This window comes from Anomaloglossus baeobatrachus, chromosome 5 (genome assembly GCF_048569485.1).
Source record: "Anomaloglossus baeobatrachus isolate aAnoBae1 chromosome 5, aAnoBae1.hap1, whole genome shotgun sequence".
NCBI classification, from domain to species: Eukaryota; Metazoa; Chordata; class Amphibia; order Anura; family Aromobatidae; genus Anomaloglossus; species Anomaloglossus baeobatrachus.
The window spans coordinates 536,367,304-536,391,719 of record NC_134357.1 but is presented as its reverse complement, the minus strand read 5'-3'; the positions used below and the strand labels follow the sequence as shown (position 1 = coordinate 536,391,719).

Genomic DNA, 24,416 nt, shown 5'->3' with positions numbered 1-24,416 from the left:
CATCAGCCATCTTTCAAAGAATGTCAGAGGGTCATTGCCTTCCGCTTTCTCTGGGACTCCCACCAGCTGCAGGTTGCTCCTTTGAGATCGGTTTTCCAAATCATCCACTTTATTTAATAACATGGCGACATTCTGTGTGGCTCTCCCCAGATCCTGGGCTATTGGTGGTAACTTGTCTTCTGCTGTACCCAGACGTGTCTCTAATTCTCTCACTCTGTCAGTCCCCCACAGCTCATGTTTAATGCAGGCCCCATCTGATGTGACAGTCCCCATCTGTATGCTCAGGGTTGTTAGTGTGCTATTAGGGTACCATCTCACTAAACGATCTACCAGCGATTCCGACCACGATATGACCTGGGCAGGATCGCTGGTACGTCGCTACATGGTCACTGGTGAGCTGTCAATCAGGCAGATGTCACCAGCGACCAGTGACCAGCCACCAGCGACTCGTGGAAACAATGCTGCGCTTGGTAAGCAAAGTAAATATCGGGTAACTAAGCAAAATGCTTTACTTGGTTACCCGATATTTACCCTGGTTACCAGCGCACACCGCTTAGCGCTGGCTCCCTGCACTCGTAGCCAGGGTACGCAAAGCGCTTCGCTTAGTTACCCGATGTGTACTCTGGCTACGTGTGCAGGGAGCCAGTAGTGGCAGCCTGAGAGCGGCGTACGCTACTAACCAAGGTAAATATCGGGTAACCAAGCAAAGCGCTTCGATTAGTTACCCGATGTGTACCTTGGTTACCAGCGTCTGCAGCTGTCAGAAGCCGGCTCTCTGCTCCCTGCACATTCAGATCGTTGCTCTCTTGCTGTCAAACACAGCGATGTGTGCTTCACAGCGGGAGAGCAACGAGCAAAAAATGAACCAGAGCAGTGTGTAACGATCAGCGATTTCACAGCAGGGGCCAGGTCGCTGCTTAGTGTAACACACAGCGAGATCGCTGAGGTCACTGGTACGTCAAAAAACCTGTGACTCAACACCGATCTCGCTAGCGATTTCGCTATGTGAGAAGTACCCCTTACACACATTAATTGCTGTCAGCACATCTCCCAGTGTAGGTTCAGAGATAACAGGAGACAGTTCCTCCATGTCCCCCCCTCCCCCACTCTCCGCCACAAACTGCACAGGGTGTGTTTGCTGAAATGCTGGAAAGTCAGGCATCAGGTAAGGCCGGGGCCACACGGGGCACTACTGCGATGCTCGCATGACATTCGGCTCACGCTGGCAGCATAGCAGGAGCCGAGTGTCATGCTAGTATCCTTGCGACTGAGGTCCGACTGTGCGTGTGGACCTCAGCTGCGGGGGGCGATTTCTCTCTCTCTCTCTTCCGTAGCTGGCTATTGTGATTCTCGCTCTGCACGCGCAGTACACCAGTGTACCGCGAGTGCAGTGCGATTTTTCTCTCGCCCCATTCACTTGAATGGGTGAGAGAGAAAAGAGTCTCGCATTACAATCGCAGCATGCTGCGATTGTTTTCTCGGTCCGATTAGGGCTGAGAAAATAATAGCTCATGTGTGCTGACACACAGGCTAGAATTGGTCCGAGTGGAATGCGATGTTTTATTGCACTCCACTCGCACCGATTTTCTCGCCGTGTGGCTTAGCCCTTACTCACATTCTCTCCGACCTCAAACCTCCCCTCCTGGTCCATGCTGTGAGTAGATTTGTTATTAGAGGTGTCCACGGAGATAAGAGCTGTTCCCGGAGGCTTCTAGCAAATATCTCCAGCTTGCTTGCCACCTCTGACACTCTGTTGCTGGCAGGGATTCTTGGGGTTGGTGCCATCTTAGAGAAAGCATTAACAGAGTTCTGGCCAGCTTTCTCCCCCTTTTTAGAGCAGTTCTTGTTGGTGTCAGGGTGCAAAGCTCTCCTGGGTGTGCTGGATGACATTGTAGTCCACCAGGGTCAGTGCAACTGCAAAAACAGCTGGTAAATCCGGATAATAGCAGGATCCAAAGCAGGAGCTCTCCCTCAACACTTCTGCTCTACATGTGTCCCAAGCCACGCCCCCTCCTCTCTTTTTTTCTACACCTCTCCTCTCCTTTTGTTTCCTCTTGCTATATCTTTTTCTTTTTAGTCTTTTTTTCTGAATTATGTAAAGTCTTTACAAAGGAATACTAGCTTAACTCATATCTATATTGTTAGGCTGGTTTCACATCAGCGGTACTTTGCGGCACAAATGCAGTACAGTTCTATATAGGTCACAGGTATCGTGGCAAGCTCCTGTCACAGTCTGTCATGTGACCGGAGCATGTGACAGCATGTGACTGGAGCTTGCTGCAATGCCTGTGAACTGTATAGAACTGTACCGCATTTGTGCCGGATCCGGCAGTGCGGCAAAATACAGCTGATGTGAAACCAGCCTTATTTTGCCACAATTCATAGTTTAGACAAATTTTATTACCACGTTGGTTTTCAATGACAATACTTATTATTATTTAACCAAGATTGATGATATTTCTTTTATGATTACTCTAATACTCTTATAAGCTACTTGAACAATGATTTATGTATTATCATCTGTGATGGGTTATTTTATACGCATGGAAAACAAACACCTGTTTATTGTGTTATTGAATTTATTGAATAAAAATTATTTACAAGTAAAATGGGTCATGGCTGGGTCTTCCAGCACAACAATGACCCAAAACATATTGCCAAGGCAACAAAGGAGTGGCTCAAGAAGTACATTAAGGTCATAGAGTGGCCTAGCTAGTTTCCAGACCTTAATCACATAGAAAACTTACGGAGGGAGCTGAAGCTCCGAGTTGCCAAGCGACAGCCTCAAAATCTTCAAGATCTAAAGATGAATTAACAACAGAGGTCTGAAAAAAGTGTTCACTGTAGACTAGATTCAAGACAACATTTGAGGAGTAAATAAATACCCAGCAAGAATAACAGTGATTTCAATAAATAAAATTAGTTTATTACATAAATGTAAAAAATATGCATATCAAAAATAATAAATTCATTATAATAACAATAGTGCTTAAACACGAGGGACGAAAAATAAGCAATATGGTATCGATAATGCGTGCACAATAATATATATAAAGCTGACTTGTTTATATCAAATAAAACCGTTCATTTCGTTATGTATCAATCAGAAATATACAAGGGAACAATAAAATTTAATAAAGTTTTAACAGTGACTTTCAGGCATCCTGGAAGTTTTTTATATAAATAAAAAAAATAGATAGTCAAAAGAATAAGATCTTATAATGTGTGGGTAAAAATTGATGTTAAGAATACTAGGCAACCCAAATGAAAAAACTACTAGCCAATATACAATCTGATATGTGATCACAGCGCATTAATGTGCAAAATCAGTGCAAAAAAATGAGACAAAAAATATATAAAAAATATATAAAAATAAGTGTAAGGAATTGGTAACTCTAAAATCTTAGTGATTTAGGATAGCAATAATTTGGTTAGAATGGAAAACACGTGTAAGTAGAAAACCATAAAAAAGTGCAACTTAAATGAACACATAGGAGATATGTATGGCTAGGATATTCAATTCCGACTAATCAAAAATCACCCAGATATCGATCAGAAAATCACTGGAAAAAATTCCCATATAGTCACTTTGTTAAGAGTAGAATAAACGGAAAAAATATGATGACTGATTGAGTAAACAAGCAGCCAATAATAGAAAGTGCTAACGTGCTACAAAGCAATAATAATTAACTAAAGTGCAGTGCTGTATCGTCCCTCTACCTTGACGTACGTTTCAATATATTTTTCCTCAGGGGGCGTACGTATATTGGCTGCTTGTTTACTTAAATTAAGCCGGGCTTATTGCTGCCTGCTATATTGTGCACAGCCCTTGCACTTTGGTTTGATCCACTACTATTTGCACATTGCATTTTTTCCACGTGGAGACCTTGCTGCATCTACTGTTTTAACTCCACCTGTGTTCTATTTTCATCCATGCGGCATTCAGTTGATTTTTGTATTTTTCTTTACTGACACCCACACGATTATTGATCAGCTAATATTTCTCAATCAGTCATCATATTTTTTCCGTTTATTCTACTCTTAACAAAGTGACTATATAGGAATTTTTTCCAGTGATTTTCTGATCGATATCTGGGTGATTTTTGATTAGTCGGAATTGAATATCCTAGCCATACATATCTCCTATGTGTTCATTTAAGTTGCACTTTTTTATGGTTTTCTACTTACACGTGTTTTCCATTCTAACCAAATTATTGCTATCCTAAATCACTAAGATTTTAGAGTTACCAATTCCTTACACTTATTTTTATATATTTTTTGTCTCATTTTTTTGCACTGATTTTGCACATTAATGCACTGTGATCACATATCAGAATGTATATTGGCTAGTAGTCTTTTCATTTGGTTTGCCTAGTATTCTTAACATCAATTTCTACCCACACATTATTAGATCGTATCCTTTTGACTATCTATTTTATTTATTTATAATAAAAACTTCCAGGATGCATGAAAGTCACTGTTAAAACTTTATACTTGTATACTGGCTAGTAGTTTTTTCATTTGGGTTGCCTAGTATTCTTAACATCAATTTTTACCCACACATTATAAGATCTTATCCTTTTGACTATCTATTTTATTTATTCATATAAAAAACTTCCAGGATGCCTGAAAGTCACTGTTAAAACTTTATTAAATTTGATTGTTCTCTTGTATATTTCTGATTGATACATAACGGAATGAACGGTTTCATTTGATATAAACAAGTCAGCTTTATATATATTATTGTGCACGCATTATCGCTACCATATTGCTTATTTTTCGTCCCTCGTGTTGAAGCACTATTGTTATTATAATGAATTTATTATTTTTGATATGCATATTTTTTACATTTATGTAATAAACTAATTTTATTTATTGAAATCACTGTTATTCTTGTTGGGTATTTATTTACTCCTCAAATGTTGTCTAAGATCTAAAGATGATCTGCAAAGAGGAGTGGACCAAAATTCCTCCTGACATGTGCGCAAACCTGATCATCAACTACAAAAAAAAGTCTGCTGTGTTTGCCAACAAGGGTTTTGCCACCAAGTATTAAGTCTTGTTTGCCAGAGGGATCAAATACTTATTTCTCTTTACAAAATGCAAATAAATATATACAATGTGATTTTCTGGATTTTATTTTGGATATTCTCTCACTATTAAAATTAATCTACCCTTACAATTATAGACTGTTCATGTCTATCAGTGGGCAAACTTACAAAATCAGCAAGGGATCAAATACGGATTTCCATTACTGTACAAGAAGATGCCATTTTTGGGTAAAACATTTTCTACATTCTGAACATAGAAAGGGCTTTTGCTCTGTATAAGTTTTCTGATGGACAGCTAAAAGTGATTTCTGACTAAAACATTTCCCACATTCTTAGCATGAATATGGTTCTAAAAACTCTAGTGAATTTTCTGGTGTCTAAGCATATCTGATTTTTGTGAAAAATATTTTCCACAATCTGAACATGAAAAAGGCTTCTCCCCTGAATGTATTTTCTGGTGCTGAACAAGATATGATTTTTTTACAAAACACTTCCCACATTCTGAACATGAAAAAGGCTTCTCCCCTGTATGTATTTTCTGGTGCTTAACAAGATAGGATTTCTGTACAAAACATTTCCCACATTCTGAACATGAAAAAGGCTTCTCCCCTGTATGTATTTTCTGGTGCTGAACAAGATATGATTTTTTTACAAAACACTTCCCACATTCTGAACATGAAAAAGGCTTCTCCCCTGTATGTATTTTCTGGTGCTTAACAAGATAGGATTTCTGTACAAAACATTTCCCACATTCTGAACATGAAAAAGGCTTATCCCCTGTATGTATTTTCTGGTGCTGAACAAGATGTGATTTCTCAACAAAACATTTACCACATTCTGAACATGAAAAAGGCATCTCCCCGGTATGTAGTTTCTGGTGTGGAACAAGATGTGATTTTTCTGCAAAACATTTTCCACATTCTGAACATGAAAAAGGCTTCTCCCCTGTATGTGTTTTCTGGTGCTTAACAAGATGTGATTTACGTACAAAACATTTCCCACATTCTGAACATGAATATGGCGTCTCCCCTGTGTGTAATTTCTGGTGCAGAACAAGATATGATTTAGATTGAAAACATTTCTCACATTCTGAACATGAATATGGCTTCTCCATTATGTGACATTCCTGATGTTTAGCGAGATTGATTTTATCTACAAAACATTTCCCACATTCTGAACACAAATATGGCTTCTCTCCTGTGTGCATTCTGTGGTGTATAAGAAGTCTTGATTTTCTATCAAAACATTTCCCACATTCTGAACATGAAAAAGGCTTCACCCCTGTATGCATTTTCTGGTGCTGGAGAAGATTTGATTTTTCTGCAAAACATTTCCCACATTCTGAACATGAAAAAGGCTTCACCCCTGTATGTCTATTCTGGTGGCGAACAAGAAGTGATTTCTCTACAAAACATTTCCCACATTCTGAACATGAAAAAGGCTTCACCCCTGTATGTATTTTCCGATGCTGAACAAGATGTGATTTTCCTGCAAAACATTTCCCACATTCTAAACATAAAAAAGGCCTCACCCCTGTATGCATACTTTCGTGCTGAACAAGACGTGATTTACGTGCAAAACGTTTCCCACATTCTGAACATGAATATGGCTTATCCCCTGTGTGATGTATCTGATGTTTATTGAGAGTCATTTTAACTGCAAAACATTTCCCACATTCTGAACATGAATATGGCTTCTCTCCTGTGTGAGTTCTAAGGTGTATAACGAGACTTGATTTTCTATCAAAACATTTCTCACATTCTGAACATGAATATGGCTTTTCCCCTGTGTGACTTTTCTGATGTATAGTGAGATAGGATTTATCTGCAAAACATTTCCCACATTCTGAACATGAATATGGCTTCTCCCCTGTGTGAGTTCTTTGATGTCTGACAAAAATAGATTTTTCTGCAAAACATTTCCCACATTCTGAACATGAATACGGCTTCTCTCGTGCATTAACTCTCTCATCTCTAAAAATCTCTGATATCTGGATTGGATTTTTGTCATACTCTGAAGAAGAAAATCTTTTATCCATTGTATGAATTTTTTTATGTGTTACAAAAGACATTTCAAGGGAAAAACTTTTTCCATATTCTGCACTTGAAAATTGCTTTTTTGCTGTAAGAACAGTTTGATTTTTAACTCCCCTTTTATAACTTTTATTTTTCTTAATAGTCTGTGATGAATCAGAAGATAAGACTTGTTTAATAGGATCAGATGACAGATTGTTGCTGTATAGGGATGATGGTACATCTGGAATATTGGTGGATAATTCAGTTATATCTTGTATGTCCATACGCTCATCTGAATCTGATTTACAAATTGCAGATGTCAGTTTTCCCTCGGATCTCGTTAAACAGTTATCTGAAAAGAATAAAGATTATTTTTTAATAAAGTATCCTTAAATTATATTTTTTATAAAAAAAATTCTAAATATCTATAGAAATTAGGATATTAAACTAGCAAGATTCAATTAAGATAAAAGCAGTGCACAATCCAGCAGTAGATCTCATCTCAGAGCATGATGTTCAACCTGTTTTGTTCATTCTGCCTCCCAAATATTGGTGTGACGCCCCTGGACTATCAGGTCGTCACAGGGTACTGCAAAAACTGCCCTCCAGCGTAGTATTTCGCCTCCTTCTTGGTTCTGGGTCCCTAACTAAATGGTGTTGCCTCTAACAGCAAATCAAATCCTAGATGCACCCTGCACCACACCCAAAAGACACACCAGTCTTTCTTTCAGAAAAGACTCTCTAGGTTACAGACGGTGGTCTAGGCCTAGAGGAGTCGGACCCCCGGTTGCAGGGGATTGTGGCAAGTGGCCTGGATCTGTCAAGGAAGACAGCCGACAGCCAAGCACCATCACTGGTCCGGGACCGAAGGCACGACAGGGGTACACAGACTCTAGGTCGGGGAGTAGCTTCAGGCAACCCGACAATTTACCTGAGGAGAACGGAGTCTTTATGATCCATTCCCACCCGCTCCAGAATTGGGGCGTTAGCGCAACGAGGGTGGTAGGACTTTCCAAAATAAACGGTCCAGAAATTCCCAAGTGTGAGCCCTGAGAGCAAGCTCCCATACTTAGCCATAGTGGGGAGCGGGGCCTGGCTAGTTCCATGCTACTGGACCCACAAGTTGAAGTCTAAACTAAGTGCCAGGAGGCAGGTCATGGATCACCAGGCAGCACCATTGGGGACAGGACCCAGAAGAGCTCCCCTCAGCGGCAGCTGTATCCAGAGACTTGGTTTACCTGGTTGTCAGGTCTGCTTATGAACTGAGTAAATACGAGAGTGACCCCTGCACCCCACGGCACCCCTCACCGAGTCCCAGGGCATACCCCTACCCGTGGAGGGTTGCAACATCTTGCTGCCACACTTCATCTTCTCTGGTACTCCCAACGGCAGCGGCGGTACTTTCCAAATTACCGTACACCACGGGTGGCGTCACAAACTACATACAAAATCCCTATAAATACCCCCCTTTCATTTGAGTGGCCGCACGACCCCCGGGTCCGGAGACCCTCGAGCCACAGCGAATCCGGATCTGAGCAGCTCGGCTGCTTCCACGGGGGCGGCACATTGGCATAATAAGCTATCAAAAAAAGTTACACAAGCCAAAATGATAACAATAAAAATTTCTACTCCGCCCCCACAAAAAACAAGCCCCTCCATCATATGTACATAGAAAATCAGAACGTTTCTACATTACTCGTAGCTGAAAGACAATTAAAAAGCAGGAGAGTTTCCATAAACCAGTTTGGTAAAGTCTGCGCTCTCAATGCTAAATGTTCCTGTCTCTTTTGAGCATTGCAGTGTGCCCACTTATTTTCCACATATTTAGCATTGCAGTCTACAGTTTGTGTGGCTCTAAAAGCACAAGCAGGGCACTATGTAATAAGCACTAAAATGGCATATTTGCAGTCTTCTCTCTGCAATATTCCCTACGTGCTAATTTCCAGAAAGTTCCTGTGGGGTCAAAATAGTCACTACACTGAGAAAAATGGAGTCACTTTGGGGGTTTTTCTCTTGTTCTTGGGGTTCTGCAAATGGTGACCACAAACTATTCTGACATAATCTGTTCTGTTCCAATAGCCAAATAGCGCTCCTTCCCTTCTGAACCCTGCCATATGCCCAAACAATAGAAAAAACTGTTGGATTCAGGAGCAGTTGCAAAATAAATAAAAAATCAATACAAATTTTCTTCCCCTTTCTCAAGCACCTGGGCCCTCTACACATTGCAACATGTGCAGATGTGTCGCCCCGGGATAAGGGGTACTCAGATCCGGGCCACGGGGTCACTTCTGTGGGTATCACAGTGGCGCGACCCGGTCTGTGATCCCAGGCTCCACAATAAAAGGGGGATTAAGTAGGGGAGATTGTCCGTAACGCCACCCGTGGTGTGCGGTGAGGTAACGGAGCACTGCCGCTGCCGGCTAATGGATTCCGGGGATGGTGGTGGGCAGCAAGGTGGTGATTTCCCTCCACGGGTAGGGTGTTGGTGTCCCGGGACCCCGGTGAGGTGGTGCAGGGAGGACATGGAGACGGTCTGAGAGCTGTGCGTCCGGTTGGACCGGGGGATGTTGTTACTCACAGTTCGCTTTGCAAGAAAATTCACACAGAGTCAGGAATTAACCAGAAACTGCCGGAGTCCGCAGCCTTCAGTACGGAGGGTGTTAGTGTCCCACACACGGTGCAGCAGCCCCTGTTCTTTCCCTGCAGCCAGGTGCCTCTTTCTTCACTCTTTCTCTTTCTCCTCAGCCGGGAACGGGGAAGTCCACTCCCCTGCAGTGATCCGGGTCACCCTTGGTACCGGAGGGCCGCTACCCTGCCCCGGCTACCTCTGGCCCCTTCCTCACTAACAGCCTGTCCCGGCCCTTTTGGAGCACGCTTCTGTAGCAGCCCGGGAGCTACAACTCCGGGCTCCTCTCCTCTCTCTCTCTCTCCACACACTCTGCTCCAGCCCCTCTCCTCCTGCTCTGTTTTGCTCTCACACTGGGGGAGGTGGTTTGTCCTGCTGCACCGGTGTGGGATCAGGTTACCAAAGAGGATTAACTCTTTCTGTGACAACCTGGCTTTGCCAGGGCGTCACACAGACATCTTGCCCATCTTTCAGCATCTCTGCTCTCATTTTAACAGTTTTCCACATCATCTTCACCTTTTATTCATATAGACCTTATTACACCGTGATGAGAGCCGTGATAGTTTTGTATAGCAGAACCCGAGACACAATGTGTTTGACAATTAATCATTAAGGTCTGATAGGTTTCCTTAGCAATTATTATTACACAATTTAAGGGTTAATAAATGTATGTGGTTTTGATAGGATGAGGAGTGCAATTTTCTAAGCTATAGGTCTCTCCAAGTCACTTCCAAAGTAATTTAATCCACAGAACCATCAGACTTAAAGTAGAAATACGGTAAATGCTATTAACTATTTTCTGTGGTATCGCTTTCTGTTTTAACCTTTTCACTCCGCAGCCTGTTTTCACTTTCATGACCCAGTTATTTTTTCAATTCTGGCCAGTGTAATTTATGAGTTTATAAACTCTGGAACGCGGTAATCACCGCCGGCTGCTGCAGTGAGTCGGTTGTGATCCCTGCACATGTCTGCTGATTTGAACAGTAGACATGTGGGGCTAACAGGAGCGGGTGGATCTATGATCCACCTGCGCCCGCTTGTCACTTAGATTGTGCTGTCAAAATGTGACAGCCTGATTTATATGGCCAAGGCAGGATCCCACTGTTCCCCACCGCTATCACTGGCCCCGTGACATGATCACGGGGAGCCAATGGTTGTCATGGTAGCTCGGGGTCATATGATTACCACTGATGCAACAATGACGTATTTCCTGTGAGAGCCGACAGAGCTCTCAGGAACGCTGCAGCTCTGATCAACAGAAATGAACAAGCGATCAGACAGTGGATCCATAAAATCCCCTAAAGGAACTAGTAAAATAAAAAATAAGATTTTAAAAATATGAACAAAAAACCCCAAAAGTTCAAATCAAACAAATAAAACAGTTAAAAAATAGACATATTTAGTATTGCGGCGTACAGAAATGCCAATCTATCATACTTCACTGGGTGCAGAATTATTAGTCAAGTTGTATTTTAGAGGATTTTTTTTATTATTGATCAACAACTATGTTCTCAATCAACCCAAAAGCTCAAATATCAAAGCTTAATATTTTTGGCAGTTGGAGTGGTTTGTTTTTTAGATTTGGCTATCTTAAGGTACCGTCACACTAAACAACTTACCAGCGATCCCAACAACGATACAACCTGATAGGGATCGCTGGTAAGTTGCTAGGAGGTTGCTGGTGAGAGGTCACACAGTCAGACGCTCCAGCGATCCCACCAGCAACCTGACCTGGCAGGGATCGCTGGAGCATCGCTACACGGGTTGCTGGTGAGCTGTCACACAGGCAGATCTCACCAGCAACCAGTGACCAGCCCCCAGCCAGCAGCGACGCGTGGAAGTATGCTGCGCTTGGTAACTAAGGTAAATATCGGGTAACCAACCCGATATTTACCTTGGTTACCAGAGCACACCGCTTAGCGCTGGTTCCCTGCTCTTAGCTACAGTACACATCGAGTTAATTACCCGATGTGTACTCTGCTACACATGCAGAGAGCAGGGAGCAGCGCACACTGCTTAGCGCTGGCTCCCTGCTCTCCTAGCTACAGCACACATCGGGTTAATTACCCGATGTGTACTGCAGCTACATGTGCACAGAGCAGGAGCCGGCACTGACAGCTGAGAGCGGCGGAGGCTGGTAACGAAGGTAAATATCGTGTAACCAAGGACAGGGCTTCTTGGTTACCCGATGTTTACCGTGGTTACTAGCGTCCGCAGAAGCCGGCTCCTGCTCCCTGCACATTCAGTTGTTGCTGTCTCGCTGTCACACACAGCGATCTGTGCTGCACAGCGGGACAGCAACAACTAAAAAATGGTCCAGGCCATTCAGCAACAACCAGCGACCTCACAGCAGGGGCCAGGTTGTTGCTGAATGTCCCACACAGCAACATCACTAGCAACATCGCTGCTACGTCACTAAAGTTGTCCATCAGCAGCGATGTTGCTAGGGATGTTGCTTAGTGAGACGGGGCCTTTAGGGGGATATCTGTTTGTGCAGGTAACTATTACTGTGCAGACTTATTAGGCAACTTAATAAAAACCAAATATATTCCCATATCACTTGTTTATTTTCACTAGGTAAACCAATATAACTGCACAAAATGTAGAAATAAACATTTCTGACATGCAAAAACAAAACCTCAAAAAATTAGTGACCAATATAGCCACCTTTCTTTATGATGACACTCAGCAGCCTACCATCCATAGATTCTGTCAGTTGCTTGATCTGTTTATGATCAACATTGCGTGCAGCAGCCACCACAGCCTCCAGACACTGTTCCCAGAGGTGTACCGTTTCCCTCCCTGTAGATCTTACATTTTATGAGGGACCACAGGTTCTCTATGGGGATCAGATCAGGTGAACAAGGGGGCCATGTCATTATTTTTTCATCTTTTAGACCTTTACTGGCCAGCCACGCTGTGGAGTAGTTGGATGCATGTGATGGAACATTGTCCTGCATGAAAATCATGTTTTTTTTAACGATACTGACTTCTTCCTATACCACTGCTCGAAGTTATCTTCCAGAAACTGGCAGTAGGTCTGGGAGTTGAGCTTCACTCCATCCTCAACCCGAAAAGGTCCCACAAGTTCATCTTTGATACCAGCCCATACCAGTACCCTACCTCCATCTTGCAGGCATCTGAGTCGGAGTGGAGCTCTCTGCCCTTTACTGATCCAGCCTCTGGTCCATCCATCTGGACCATCAAAAGTCACTCTCATTTCATCAGTCCATAAAACCTTTGAAAAATCAGTCTTAAAGGGAAGGTATCGTCAAAAAAAAAAAAATGTCAATAACTGAAAAAATGTAAAGTAATAATGTTTAAATGTTTTGTTTAATTATTATTATTTGTTTTTAATTGTGCAAAATATAAAAAAAAATAAAAAGTTTCATTTTCCACTGTTAAACACTAGGGGGAGCAGCTTCTGAAATCCTACAGAAATCCTACTGTAGAAAAATCTCACATTACAACTGCAGTAAAAGTGGGCGGAGTCTGTTCTCTGTGTGTGATGGCACGCCTCCCCCCTCCTAATCTGAGTGTTTACAACAGATAACAGAGAATGACATGTAGGAACACAGTGCAGCCATTTTGTTGGTGACCAGAAATGTCTAAAGTGTCACCAATGACAGCAGGGGTATCACACAGGATAGGATTAGATACATGGCTCAGCAGACAGTATCACACAGGAGAGTATTAGATATACAGCTCAGCAGACAGTATCACTCAGGAGAGTATTAGATACACAGCTGAGCAGACACTATCACATAGAATAGTATTAGATACACGGCTCAGCAGACAGTATCACACCGGACATGATTAGATACACAGCTCAGCAGACAGTATCACAGGATAGGATTAGATACACGGCTCAGCAGAGAGTATCACACAGGAGAGGATTAGATAAACAGCTCAGCAGACAGTATCACACAGGATAGTATTAGATACACGGCTCAGCAGACAGTATCACACCGGACATGATTAGATACACAGTTCAGCAGACAGTATCACACAGGATAGGATTAGATACACGGCTCAGCAGACAGTATCACACAGGATAGGATTAGATACACAACACTGCAGACAGTATCACCGGTACACACACAGGTACTCACATGCAGTGTCGCGCGCACACACACACACACACACACACACACACACACACACACACAGCAGAGGCGGGCAGAGCGGGGGCTGGGTAGAGGGGAGGGAGGGGGTGTCATTAGAGACAGAAACGGCGGGGGCAGGGGCGGCAGCAGTATCGGGGGCTGGGTAGAGCAGAGCAATGCTCTGCTGCACGCTCACCCACAATGCTCTGCCACGCACGCACACACAATGCTCTGCCACATGCACGCACAAAACGCTCTCCCACACGCACGGACACACAATTCTCTGCCAGCACACACACAAATGCTCTGCCACACGCACAGACACCCAATGCTCTTCCAGCACTCACACAAAATGCTCTGCCACACTCTCACACAATGCTCTGACAGCACACACACAAAATGCTCTGCCACATACGCACAAGCATGCACACACATTGCTCTGCCAGCACACACACAAAATGCTCTGCCACACACACACACAATGCTCTGACAGAACACACACAAAATGCTCTGCCACACACACAAGCACGCACACATTGCTCTGCCAGCACACACACAAAATGCTCTGCCACACGCACAGACACACAATGCTCTGCCAGCACACACACAAAATGCTCTGCCACACACACACAAGCACGCACACACAATGCTCTGACAGCACACACACAAAATGCTCTGCCACACACACACAAGCATGCACACACATTGCTTTGCCAGCACACACACAAAATGCTTTACCACACGCACACACAATGCTCTGACAGAACACACACAAAATGCTCTGCCACACACACAAGCACGCACACATTGCTCTGCCAGCACACACACAAAATGCTCTGCCACACGCACAGACACACAATGCTCTGCCAGCACACACACAAAATGCTCTGCCACACACACACAAGCACGCACACACAATGCTCTGACAGCACACACACAAAATGCTCTGCCACACACACACAAGCATGCACACACATTGCTTTGCCAGCACACACACAAAATGCTTTACCACACGCACACACAATGCTCTGACAGAACACACACAAAATGCTCTGCCACACACACAAGCACGCACACATTGCTCTGCCAGCACACACACAAAATGCTCTGCCACACGCACAGACACACAATGCTCTGCCAGCACACACACAAAATGCTCTGCCACACACACACAAGCACGCACACACAATGCTCTGACAGCACACACACAAAATGCTCTGCCACACACACACAAGCATGCACACACATTGCTTTGCCAGCACACACACAAAATGCTTTACCACACGCACACACAATGCTCTGACAGCACACACACAAAATGCTCTGCCACACACACAAGCATGCACACACATTGCTCTGCCAGCACACACACAAAATGCTCTGCCACACGCACAGACACACAATGCTCTGATAGCACACACACAAAATGCTCTGCCACACACACAAGCACGCACACACAAAATGCTCTGCCACACGCACACACAATGCTCTGACAGCACACACACAAAATGCTCTGCCACACACACACAAGCACGCACACACATTGCTCTGCCAGCATACACACAAAATGCTCTGCCACACGCACATGCACACAAAACGCTCTGCCACGTGCACGCACACAAGCACGCCCGCTGCGGCCGGGGAAGGAGGGGGGCCGTACACTACTCACTCAGGCCGACAGGTGACAGGCCATGGGGGGAGAGCGTGGGGGTATTATCAGAGACGGTAGCATTGGCGGCGGGGGAGCGGCACCGGTACACTACTCCCCACGGGCCAAACGGGTGACAGGGGGAAAAAGTTCAGCACACAGCATGACCACTGTGAGCTGCAGAAAGATGGCGTTGATCTCCTCCCTGTGCTGTGATCTGGACAGCCCAGGGGGCTTGTTTTTTTCAAACTCGTACCGTCATGAGGCATCATACTGACATATCCGTTTTACCATATAGTAAACACAGTGAATAAAAAAAGACTCCAAAAACAATTGTTTTGCAATTTCACTGCACTTGCAATTTATTTTCGCATTTTCCAGTACACTATATGGTAAAACTAATGGTTTCAATCAAAAGTACAAAACCTCCCTCAAAAATAAGCGACATATAGCAAGACTGACAGAAAAATAAAGTTACAGCTCTCAGAAGAAGGGGAGCGAAAAACGAAAAGTGGAGAATCACCTAGTGGTGAGGGGGTTAAACCAGAGAGTTGTCACACAAAAAAGTTAATAAATTACATTTACCATATCTATACCTTACATCAGCACTAGAGCTGATCGAATCCGCCAAAATCCGGGACCGGCGGATCACTGCTGGATTGAAAAAAATAATCCGGATCCGCTCCGGATTCTGGTGCCCATATAAGTCTATGGGGACCACAATCCGGAGATTAAAAATGGTGGTGGAAGGGATAGGGGGATAGGAGCGAGCGCGATGTAGTCACCCGAGGCTGTGTCATGGCAGCAAACTCAACAAACTTTCAAGTCACGCTTCTGAAGGATTTATGACTCATTACAAAATCTGAGAGATCAGCTCTAGAGACTGCTAGGGCATCATGCCTCTGATCCTACGTGGATATTGGGACAACAAAACTCACACCACTAATCAAAGATATCTAAGGATTCACTTTCCGAGCTCAGTGTTTGTTTATTTAAATGTTCTTTTACTATGCATCGCTCTGTCCTGTTTTGTGTATATATTTGTGTTTCTTCAGATACTTTGTCATACCATGCCTGAGGAAGAGACCTGAGATGTCTCGAAAGCTTGCTTTATAACATCATATATTATTTTTATTTTTAGTTAGCCATTAAAAGGTATCACAACTACAAAATTTTAATTTTGTTTCTCTCACTGAGAGCAATCAATCATGTATCTAGAAACACATGCACGCTCCTGTCAGAAGTGTGCACGGCTATGCTGTGATGTCAGACTCATGGGAGTCCCTCACAAGTGTGACTCCAGCCTAAAAGGAACCGCATGCGACTTTTTTTTTAATTTAAATTAAAAAAAAAATTGACGTGCGGCCCCCCCAATTTTCATCCCCAGCCATAATAAAGGGGGCTGCAGCCGCCCAGTATTGCCGCATCTATTAGATGTGACAATCCCGGTGCTTTACCGGCTCTTCTCCGTTGGCCCTGATACAGTGGCAATCGGGGTAATAAGGGGTTAATAGCAGCGCACAGCTACTACAAAGCCCCAGGTTAGCGATGGCACAGGCGTCTATGAGATACCTGCATGACACTAACCTGTAAGTGAAAGTAAATAAACACAGACACAGAGAAAAATACTTTATTTGTTAAAAAAAACAAACACACACCCTCCTTCACCACTTTATTAAACCCAAACACCCTGCAGCTCCAGCGTATTCAGCACGAGGTCCCACGCATCTTCAGCCCTGCTACATAACACAGCCAGTGACCATAGACCACGACCGCAGGCTGTGCAGACAATGACTAAGCTGCGATGACTGCACGGCAGGCAGATACTGTCATAGGCTGGGGGCGCATTTGCCTGCAACAAATCACAGACGAGAGGACGGCCGGTGGGCGGGGAAAACATGGAAAGCTGTGTGTATACGATGCACAATACAGGAAGTGAATATGCGATCCGGAAGCAGTGTACAGTTGCGACGCTGAGTCTTGGTAAGTCGGTAAGTATGAAACGCTGTTTTATTCCTGTTTTTCTTTATTTTCAATTATTTTCGCCAGTGCCAGATCTGGATCATGCACCCGAAATTCCGGATCCGGCACCCGGAAATCTTTGAAACCCCGCGTATCCGGAGTTTTACAATTTGGATCCGCTCAGCCCTAATCAGCACCATTTTTTTAAACATCATTTTTTTTGTTAGAAAGTTAGAAGGTTAAAAGTTTTTCAAAAATTTCACATTTTTCCAACAAAATTTCCAAAACCATTTTATTTAAGGTACCACATCACATTTGAAGTGACTTTGAGAGGCCTAGGTGAGGGTACATACCCAAAAGTGACACCATTTGAAAAACGGAGCCCCTTACACTGCTCAAAACCACATTCAAGAAGTTTATTAACCCTTTACATGGTTCACAGGAACTAAACTAATATGGAAGGCAAAAATTTAAATTTTACTTTTTACCACAAAAATGTTACTTTAGCCCGGGGGAGGGGGGATTACCTTTTCTGTGGTCCCTAAGCACATTCCTGAGGGCCTCAGCTGAGTCTTATTGGCTGCTGTCACTTTAAACCCCCACATGTACCACAAGCATGCACACACAGCATTCACTACTAAGTGCTAAGAACGTACTGTGTGAGCGGAGTTAATGTGTAATGAGCTGCCATCTCACAGAAAAAATGGAGCGTCAGCCAAAACCTTCCCAAGTGCTGTACATGCCTCCCAGAGCTGTTTGCCCTCCCCCAGTGCTGTGTGAGCCCTCACAGCGATGCCTGTGTCTCCCAATGATGTACATTGCCTCCAGTGAGGTCTATGCCCCTAAGTGATGTCTGCGCCCTAGTGTCTCCTGTGATGTATATGCTCTAGCATTTCCTGTGATGTATATGTCCCCATTTTCTTCAGTGATGTATATGCCCACTGCATCTCTTGTGATGTATATGCACTAGCGTCTCCTGTGTTGTATATAAGCCCCCAGCCCTTACTGTGATGTATATGCCCTCAGCCCCTCCTGTGATGTATGTGTCCCCAGTGTCTCCTAGGTCATGTATATACTGCAGCCTTCATGACACCTGTGATGTATGTACAGCAGTCCCAGTGTCTCCTATGTGAAATGTATGATTTATAAAACTTATTATCACAAAGAGTTGACTGTACTCCCGACCGAGACAAACATGGAAAAGCAGTTGTGAGAAGCAACATGATCAATATCACCTAACATCACAGCTGCACCAAAGAGAATCAGTTCCAGCCACCACAAAAGGGGTGAGTTAATTTTTTGACCAAATATAGAAGGGTAATTTTAAAACTGATAATTTTGTGCAGCTCCGAAAGGTTGGTAGAAATATCCAAATGGCCCTTGACAGAAAAAAGGGTCCCTACTCCTGCTTTAGCCCCCATATATAGCATTTTCACAAGGCTAACAGGAGAAATTGCACCGTACTATTTGCTGTACAATTTCTCCTGAGTACCCCGATATCCCATATGTGGTAGAAAACTACTGTTTGAGCACACAGCAAAGCTTGGACGGGAAGGAGCGCCATTTGACTTTTTGAACTCAAAATTGGCTGGAACAATTAGTGAACTCTGTCACGTTTGAAAGCCCCTGATGTCCCAAAACAGTGCAAAACAATCACAAGTGACCCCATTTTGGAAACTAGACCCCCCCAAGGAGTTTATTGAGATGTGTGGTGAGCACTTTGAACTCCCAGGTGCTTCACAGAATTTTGTGATGTTGAGCCATGAAAAATCTTAATTACTTACTGGTAATGGGATTTTCAGAAGCCCATGACAGCACCACCTGAGAAAGAGGTTCCACCCACCTCAGGACAGGAAACCCACTGAAATAAAAGGGCGGTACCTCTCCTCCACATCAGTAGGTTTACAGAGCCAGAGAAGACCAATCAAATAAAACAAATGGTTAATTTTACCACCACCAAGAACACCATTAACACTAACACTCCCCGAAGGGTGCCCACAAGCAGTGAATAGGTGGGGGAACTAAGGGTGCTCTCATGGGCTTCTGAAAATCCCATTACCGGTAAGTAATTAAGATTTTTCCCTTTCGCCCATGACAGCACCACCTGAGAGATTCTAGAGACCAATTACCTTAGGGAGGGACCACCGCTTGTAATACCTGTCCATCAAGGAAAGGTCAAGGCTAAAGTGACGGAAAAAGGTATAGGAAGAGGACCATGTGGCGGCCCTGCAGATCTGTTCAATAGAGACCTCTACCCTATCAGCCCAAGAAGTAGACAGTGCCCTAGTGGAATGGGCCCTAAACTGCGGGGGAACTGGCACCCCTTTAGAGGAGTAGGCAGTGAGATAGCATCGCGGATCCACCTAGCCAAGGTGTTTTTAGACGCCCTGGATTTTCCCTGAAATGCAACAAACAGGGCCTGAGATGTCCGCCACTCCTTGGACCCATCTAAGTAGGCTATAAAGATCCTTCTTACATCCAATCTACGGAGTCTGGCCTCTTTTATTGGAAGGAAAATTACAAGGAAGGCAAAATGATTATCGGGGACCTGTGAAATGGTGTTACCACTTTAGGGAGGTATGAGGGATCTGTGCGCAATACCACCCTACCTACCAATATCTGAGTGTATGGATGGAAAATGGAGAGCACCTGTAGGTCCCCCACCCATCTAACGGACGTCAAAGCGATGAGTAGCACCACCTTCATTGACAGTATCTTGAGGGGAACATCTGAAGGGGGCTCAATGAGGCGTCTATAAGGGCATCATGGACAAGATTTAAATCCCAGGGACTCACTACAAATATTCAAAAAACTGACCCGCACAGCCAACAAATGTGAACAGGTGCTAACTGAAAAAAACATAGTAACTATAAAATGCATACAGCTGCACACTGAAAATCCAAAAATGTACAAAGGAAAATATGGCACTGCATTACTGCAAAAGAGAGATATTTAGTTTGTTTATGTATTGGCCAAGGTATGTAAGCCCGGAAACCAAGGTATATCTCTGTAATCCAGGAACCTAACTTAAATGCCACTATCTAGGTTAAAAACATCCGTGTCTGGACAAAATGACACTATTTGGAAGACAAACCTCCATGTATGGGCAGCTAGGCTCCTGCTATAATGGTTATCAACACAGCCACGTCTTAGGGTGGAGTGCTCAGCCAGAAAGAGACTCACTACAAATATCCAAAAAACTGACCTGCACATCCAACAAATGTAAACAGGTGCTAACTGAAAAAACATAGTAACTATAAAATGCATACAGCTGCACACTGACAAGAAAAAAATCTACAAGGGAAAATATGGCACTGCATTACTTCAAAAGAGAGATATTTAGTTTATGTATTGGCCAATGCATGTAAGCCCGGAAACCAACGGCAAGGTATATCTCTGTAATCCGGGAACCTAACTTAAATGCCACTATCTACTGTAGATTAAAAACATCCGTGTCTGGGCAAAATGCCACTATTGGGACTACAAACCTCCATGTATGGGCAGCTATTATTTGTAGTGAGCCTCTTTCTGACTGAGTACTCCGCCCTAAGACCTAGCTGTGTTCATAACCATTATAGCAGGAGCCTAGCTGCCCATACATGCAGGTTTGTAGTCCAAATAGTGTCATTTTGTCCAGATACAGATGTTTTTAACCTAGATAGTGGCATTTAGGTTAGGTTCCCGGATTACAGAAATATACCTTGCTGTTGGTTTCTGGGCTTTACAAGCCATGCATTACAATAAATAAACTAAATATCTCTCTTTTGCAGTAATGTAGTGCCATATTTTCCCTTGTACATTTTTGGCTTTTCAGTGTGCAGCTGTATGCATTTTATAGTTAAATCACAGGGAGGCATATGAGGAGAAGGGACAGGAGTTGCCCTATCACAGGATTTTATTGATCTGCTACCCCATTATTGTTTGTGATGTTTTGAGTATAGAGGGCTCCTAGGGCCGAACTTGTACCGTCAAGGTGCTAGTGGATAAGCCCAACTCCAGCCCTCTCTGAAGGAATTCTAGGATGGCCGGGAGGGTGGGGGACCCCCTACCTGTGCTCCAGAACTTGCAGGAATTTTCGCCAAACCCTTCCATAAATACCAGTGGTGACCAGCTTTCTACTTTTAAGGAGAGTTTCTACTAATTACTCAGAGAATCCTTGTATTAGGAGCAGCTGCCTTTCAAAAGCCGAGTTGTCAAGTAGAGGCAGGATCCTTGGGGTGGCACACTGGTCCCTGGACTAGTAGGTCTGTCTCGTCCAGCAGTAACCAAGAGTCTGATATTGACAGCTTATGGAGCCAACCAGGCTCCTTTCTGGTCAGAAGGGAGCTATGAGAACAATGTGGGCTTCGTCTTCCCAAATCTTCCTGAGCACTGCTGGAGGAAACAGGGGTGGAAGGCATATAGAAGACCCTGTGACCAGGAGATCTGCATTGCATCTATTGTCATGGGATGATCCTTTGGATTGAGCAAACAGAACTCTCCACCTTCCTGTTGGCCCTGGTTGCAAAAGGTCTAAAACTGGAGTCTCCCAGATGTCTGTAATCAACTGAAAGATTCGGGGGTTCAGTGCCCATTCTCCTTGATGCAGATGATGTCTGCTGAGGAAATCGGCCATCTTGGTATCCTTCCCCCGAATATGAAGTGCACTCCGGGACAGAAGATGGGATTCTACCATTTGAAAAATGTCCATTGTAAGGGCGAGTAGCAGTGGAGACCTGGTCCCCCCTTGATGATTCAGGTAGGCCACTGTCAACTTGTTGTCTGAGAGTATCTAGACCCGGCGACCTGTCAGATAAGAAAGGAAACCTTTTGAGTGCTAATTTTACTGCCGCAAGTTCCCTGAAGTTTGAGGACTGACTCCTCATATAATCGTCCCCTAGTCTCTGTAACAAGTGAGTGCTCAGGTGAACTCCCAAGCCTAAGTGACTGGCATCTGTTGTGATCACATCCGTGACGTTGGGACACCATGACACCCCTGCGGACAGATGGGTTAAGTCCCGTCACCAGGAAAGGGAAGGCAACACCTTTGGATCCAAGCGGATTCTGTGATCTAAACAGCCTCCTGACTGTTGCTGTCAGGTCAGGACCTCCATCTGAAGGGATCTCATATGTATCTGAGCCCATGGAGCCACAGGGATGCAGGATGTGAGGGACCCCACAAGAGACATAGCCTGTCTGATTGCCATGACTGGTTTTCCCATCGCCAAGATGATCAGAGATTGTAACCTGAGTATCTTCTCCTCCAGGAGAAAAGACTTCTGAGCGATCGAATCCAGGATCAGGCCCAAGAAAGACTGACGCTGCTGAGGATGTACACTGGATTTTTACCAATTTATGAACCACCCAAAGGCTACATGCGCACGCTGCAGATTTTACTGTACACAAACTGCAACCAAAACTGCAAGCAAAACTGCACCTTGTCAGAGAGAGCCTGGAAATGTCAGAAAAAACGCTTTGTAATGTACGTGCGTTTTTTACATCATGCGTTTTTGATGCATTATTGTGACAAATGTTGACAAAAACGCTAGAAAAATGAACATGCTGCATCTTTTTTTGTCACAAACTTTTGACAAAAAAAACGCTGACAAATAAACTGCAATGTGCGCATAACAAATCTGAATTCTCATAGACTTTGCTAGGAAGTTAGATGTCAGAAAGTTCTGACAACAAAACTGCACCAAAACACGCAGCAAAAAACGCATCGTGCGCATGTAGCCTAAGTGCTCTAGTATGCAGATTACTATCCTCACCTACGTTCTGCAGAGATCCTCTGATTGACTCACCACTAATAGGTCGTCTAGGTAAGGGACAATGAGAATCTGTTGGATTCTGATGTATGCCATCACTCCTGCCATTAGCTTCGTTAAGATCCTGGGTGTCATGGAGATACCGAATGGTAGTGTCCTGAACTGGTAATGAAGTAAATTAACAACCTCCTTCTGAAAGTCAAATCTTAGGAATTGTTGAGAAGCTGTATGGCTAGGAACATGATAATATGCATCCTTTAATTGAGGACCGCCATGAAACATCCAGGATACAATAGTTTGATTGTGGACTTGATAGTTTCTATCATGAATAAGTGTTGTACCACATGGCGATTGAGCCTACTGAGATTGATTAATGTCTGGAAGAATGAGTCCAGCTTTCGTATTTAATGAATAGAGGGGAATAGAACCCCTGCCCCTTTTCTCCCTTGGGGACCTCTTGTATCACCGTCTTTAAAAGAAGGGAATTGATTTCCATTTCTAAGCCCTCCTTTTCACTCCCTGTCTTATGGATGCTACAATAAAATACCCCCGATGGGGTGATTCCAGTTGTAATGTCAGCCCTTCTGTGATTATCCATAGAATCCACGGGCTTGACGAAATCTTTTCCCATGCAGCAAGGAAGAGGAAGAGCCTTCCCCCCACCGGGATGATGGCGTTATTGAGGGCCTTTTGGCTTGGTAGAGGAGGGTGGACCAAACATAAATCCTGAGGACCTCTTTCTTCTATCCCTCCAGGAGTCCTGGTCTCTGGGGGGCTTCTTATAGAAAAAAATGCTTCCTCCGGCTACGAGGGAATGGCGTTTGTACTGCCGGAATCCTTGCCACTTGTCTGCCGCTTTAGACAGAAGGTCATCCAGCTGTGATCCAAACAAAAAGATTCCTTCACAAGGCTTCCCGCATAGTCTGCTCCTGGACTGTACGTCTCCCTTCCAGGATTTTAACCAGAGGGCCCTTCTGCTGAGTTATAAAGGGCTGCCGCCTTTGCAGATAATTTGAGCGAGTTAATGGAGGCATCTGGTAGAAAGGCTGCTGCCCCTTGTATACGTGGAATTGAGGTGATAATGTCCTTCCTAGACACGTCACCTATAAGTTGGTCTTCTAATTGTTGGACCCAGACATTAGGGACCTTGATACACATGTACCCGCCACCGCTTTACTGTGCCAGGTGAGGGCGATTCCATGAAGAGCTCCTGCTGCAGCCTCCTAGGTACCCTGGAGAAACCCATCCGACTTCTGGTCCA

General features: G+C 44.1%; 1 protein-coding gene across 1 annotated transcript in view; it reads right to left on the bottom strand.

Annotated features, from left to right (window-relative positions):
• Positions 1–4,844: 4,844 nt before the first annotated feature.
• Positions 4,845–24,416, bottom strand: part of LOC142312179 (uncharacterized) — a 74,827-nt gene continuing 55,255 nt past the window's right edge. Inside the window, exon 11 of the mRNA XM_075351078.1 lies at positions 4,845–7,418. Coding sequence (XP_075207193.1) covers positions 5,410–7,418 — 2,009 coding nt within the window. The 3' untranslated portion in view covers positions 4,845–5,409. The remainder of the gene's footprint in view (positions 7,419–24,416) is intronic.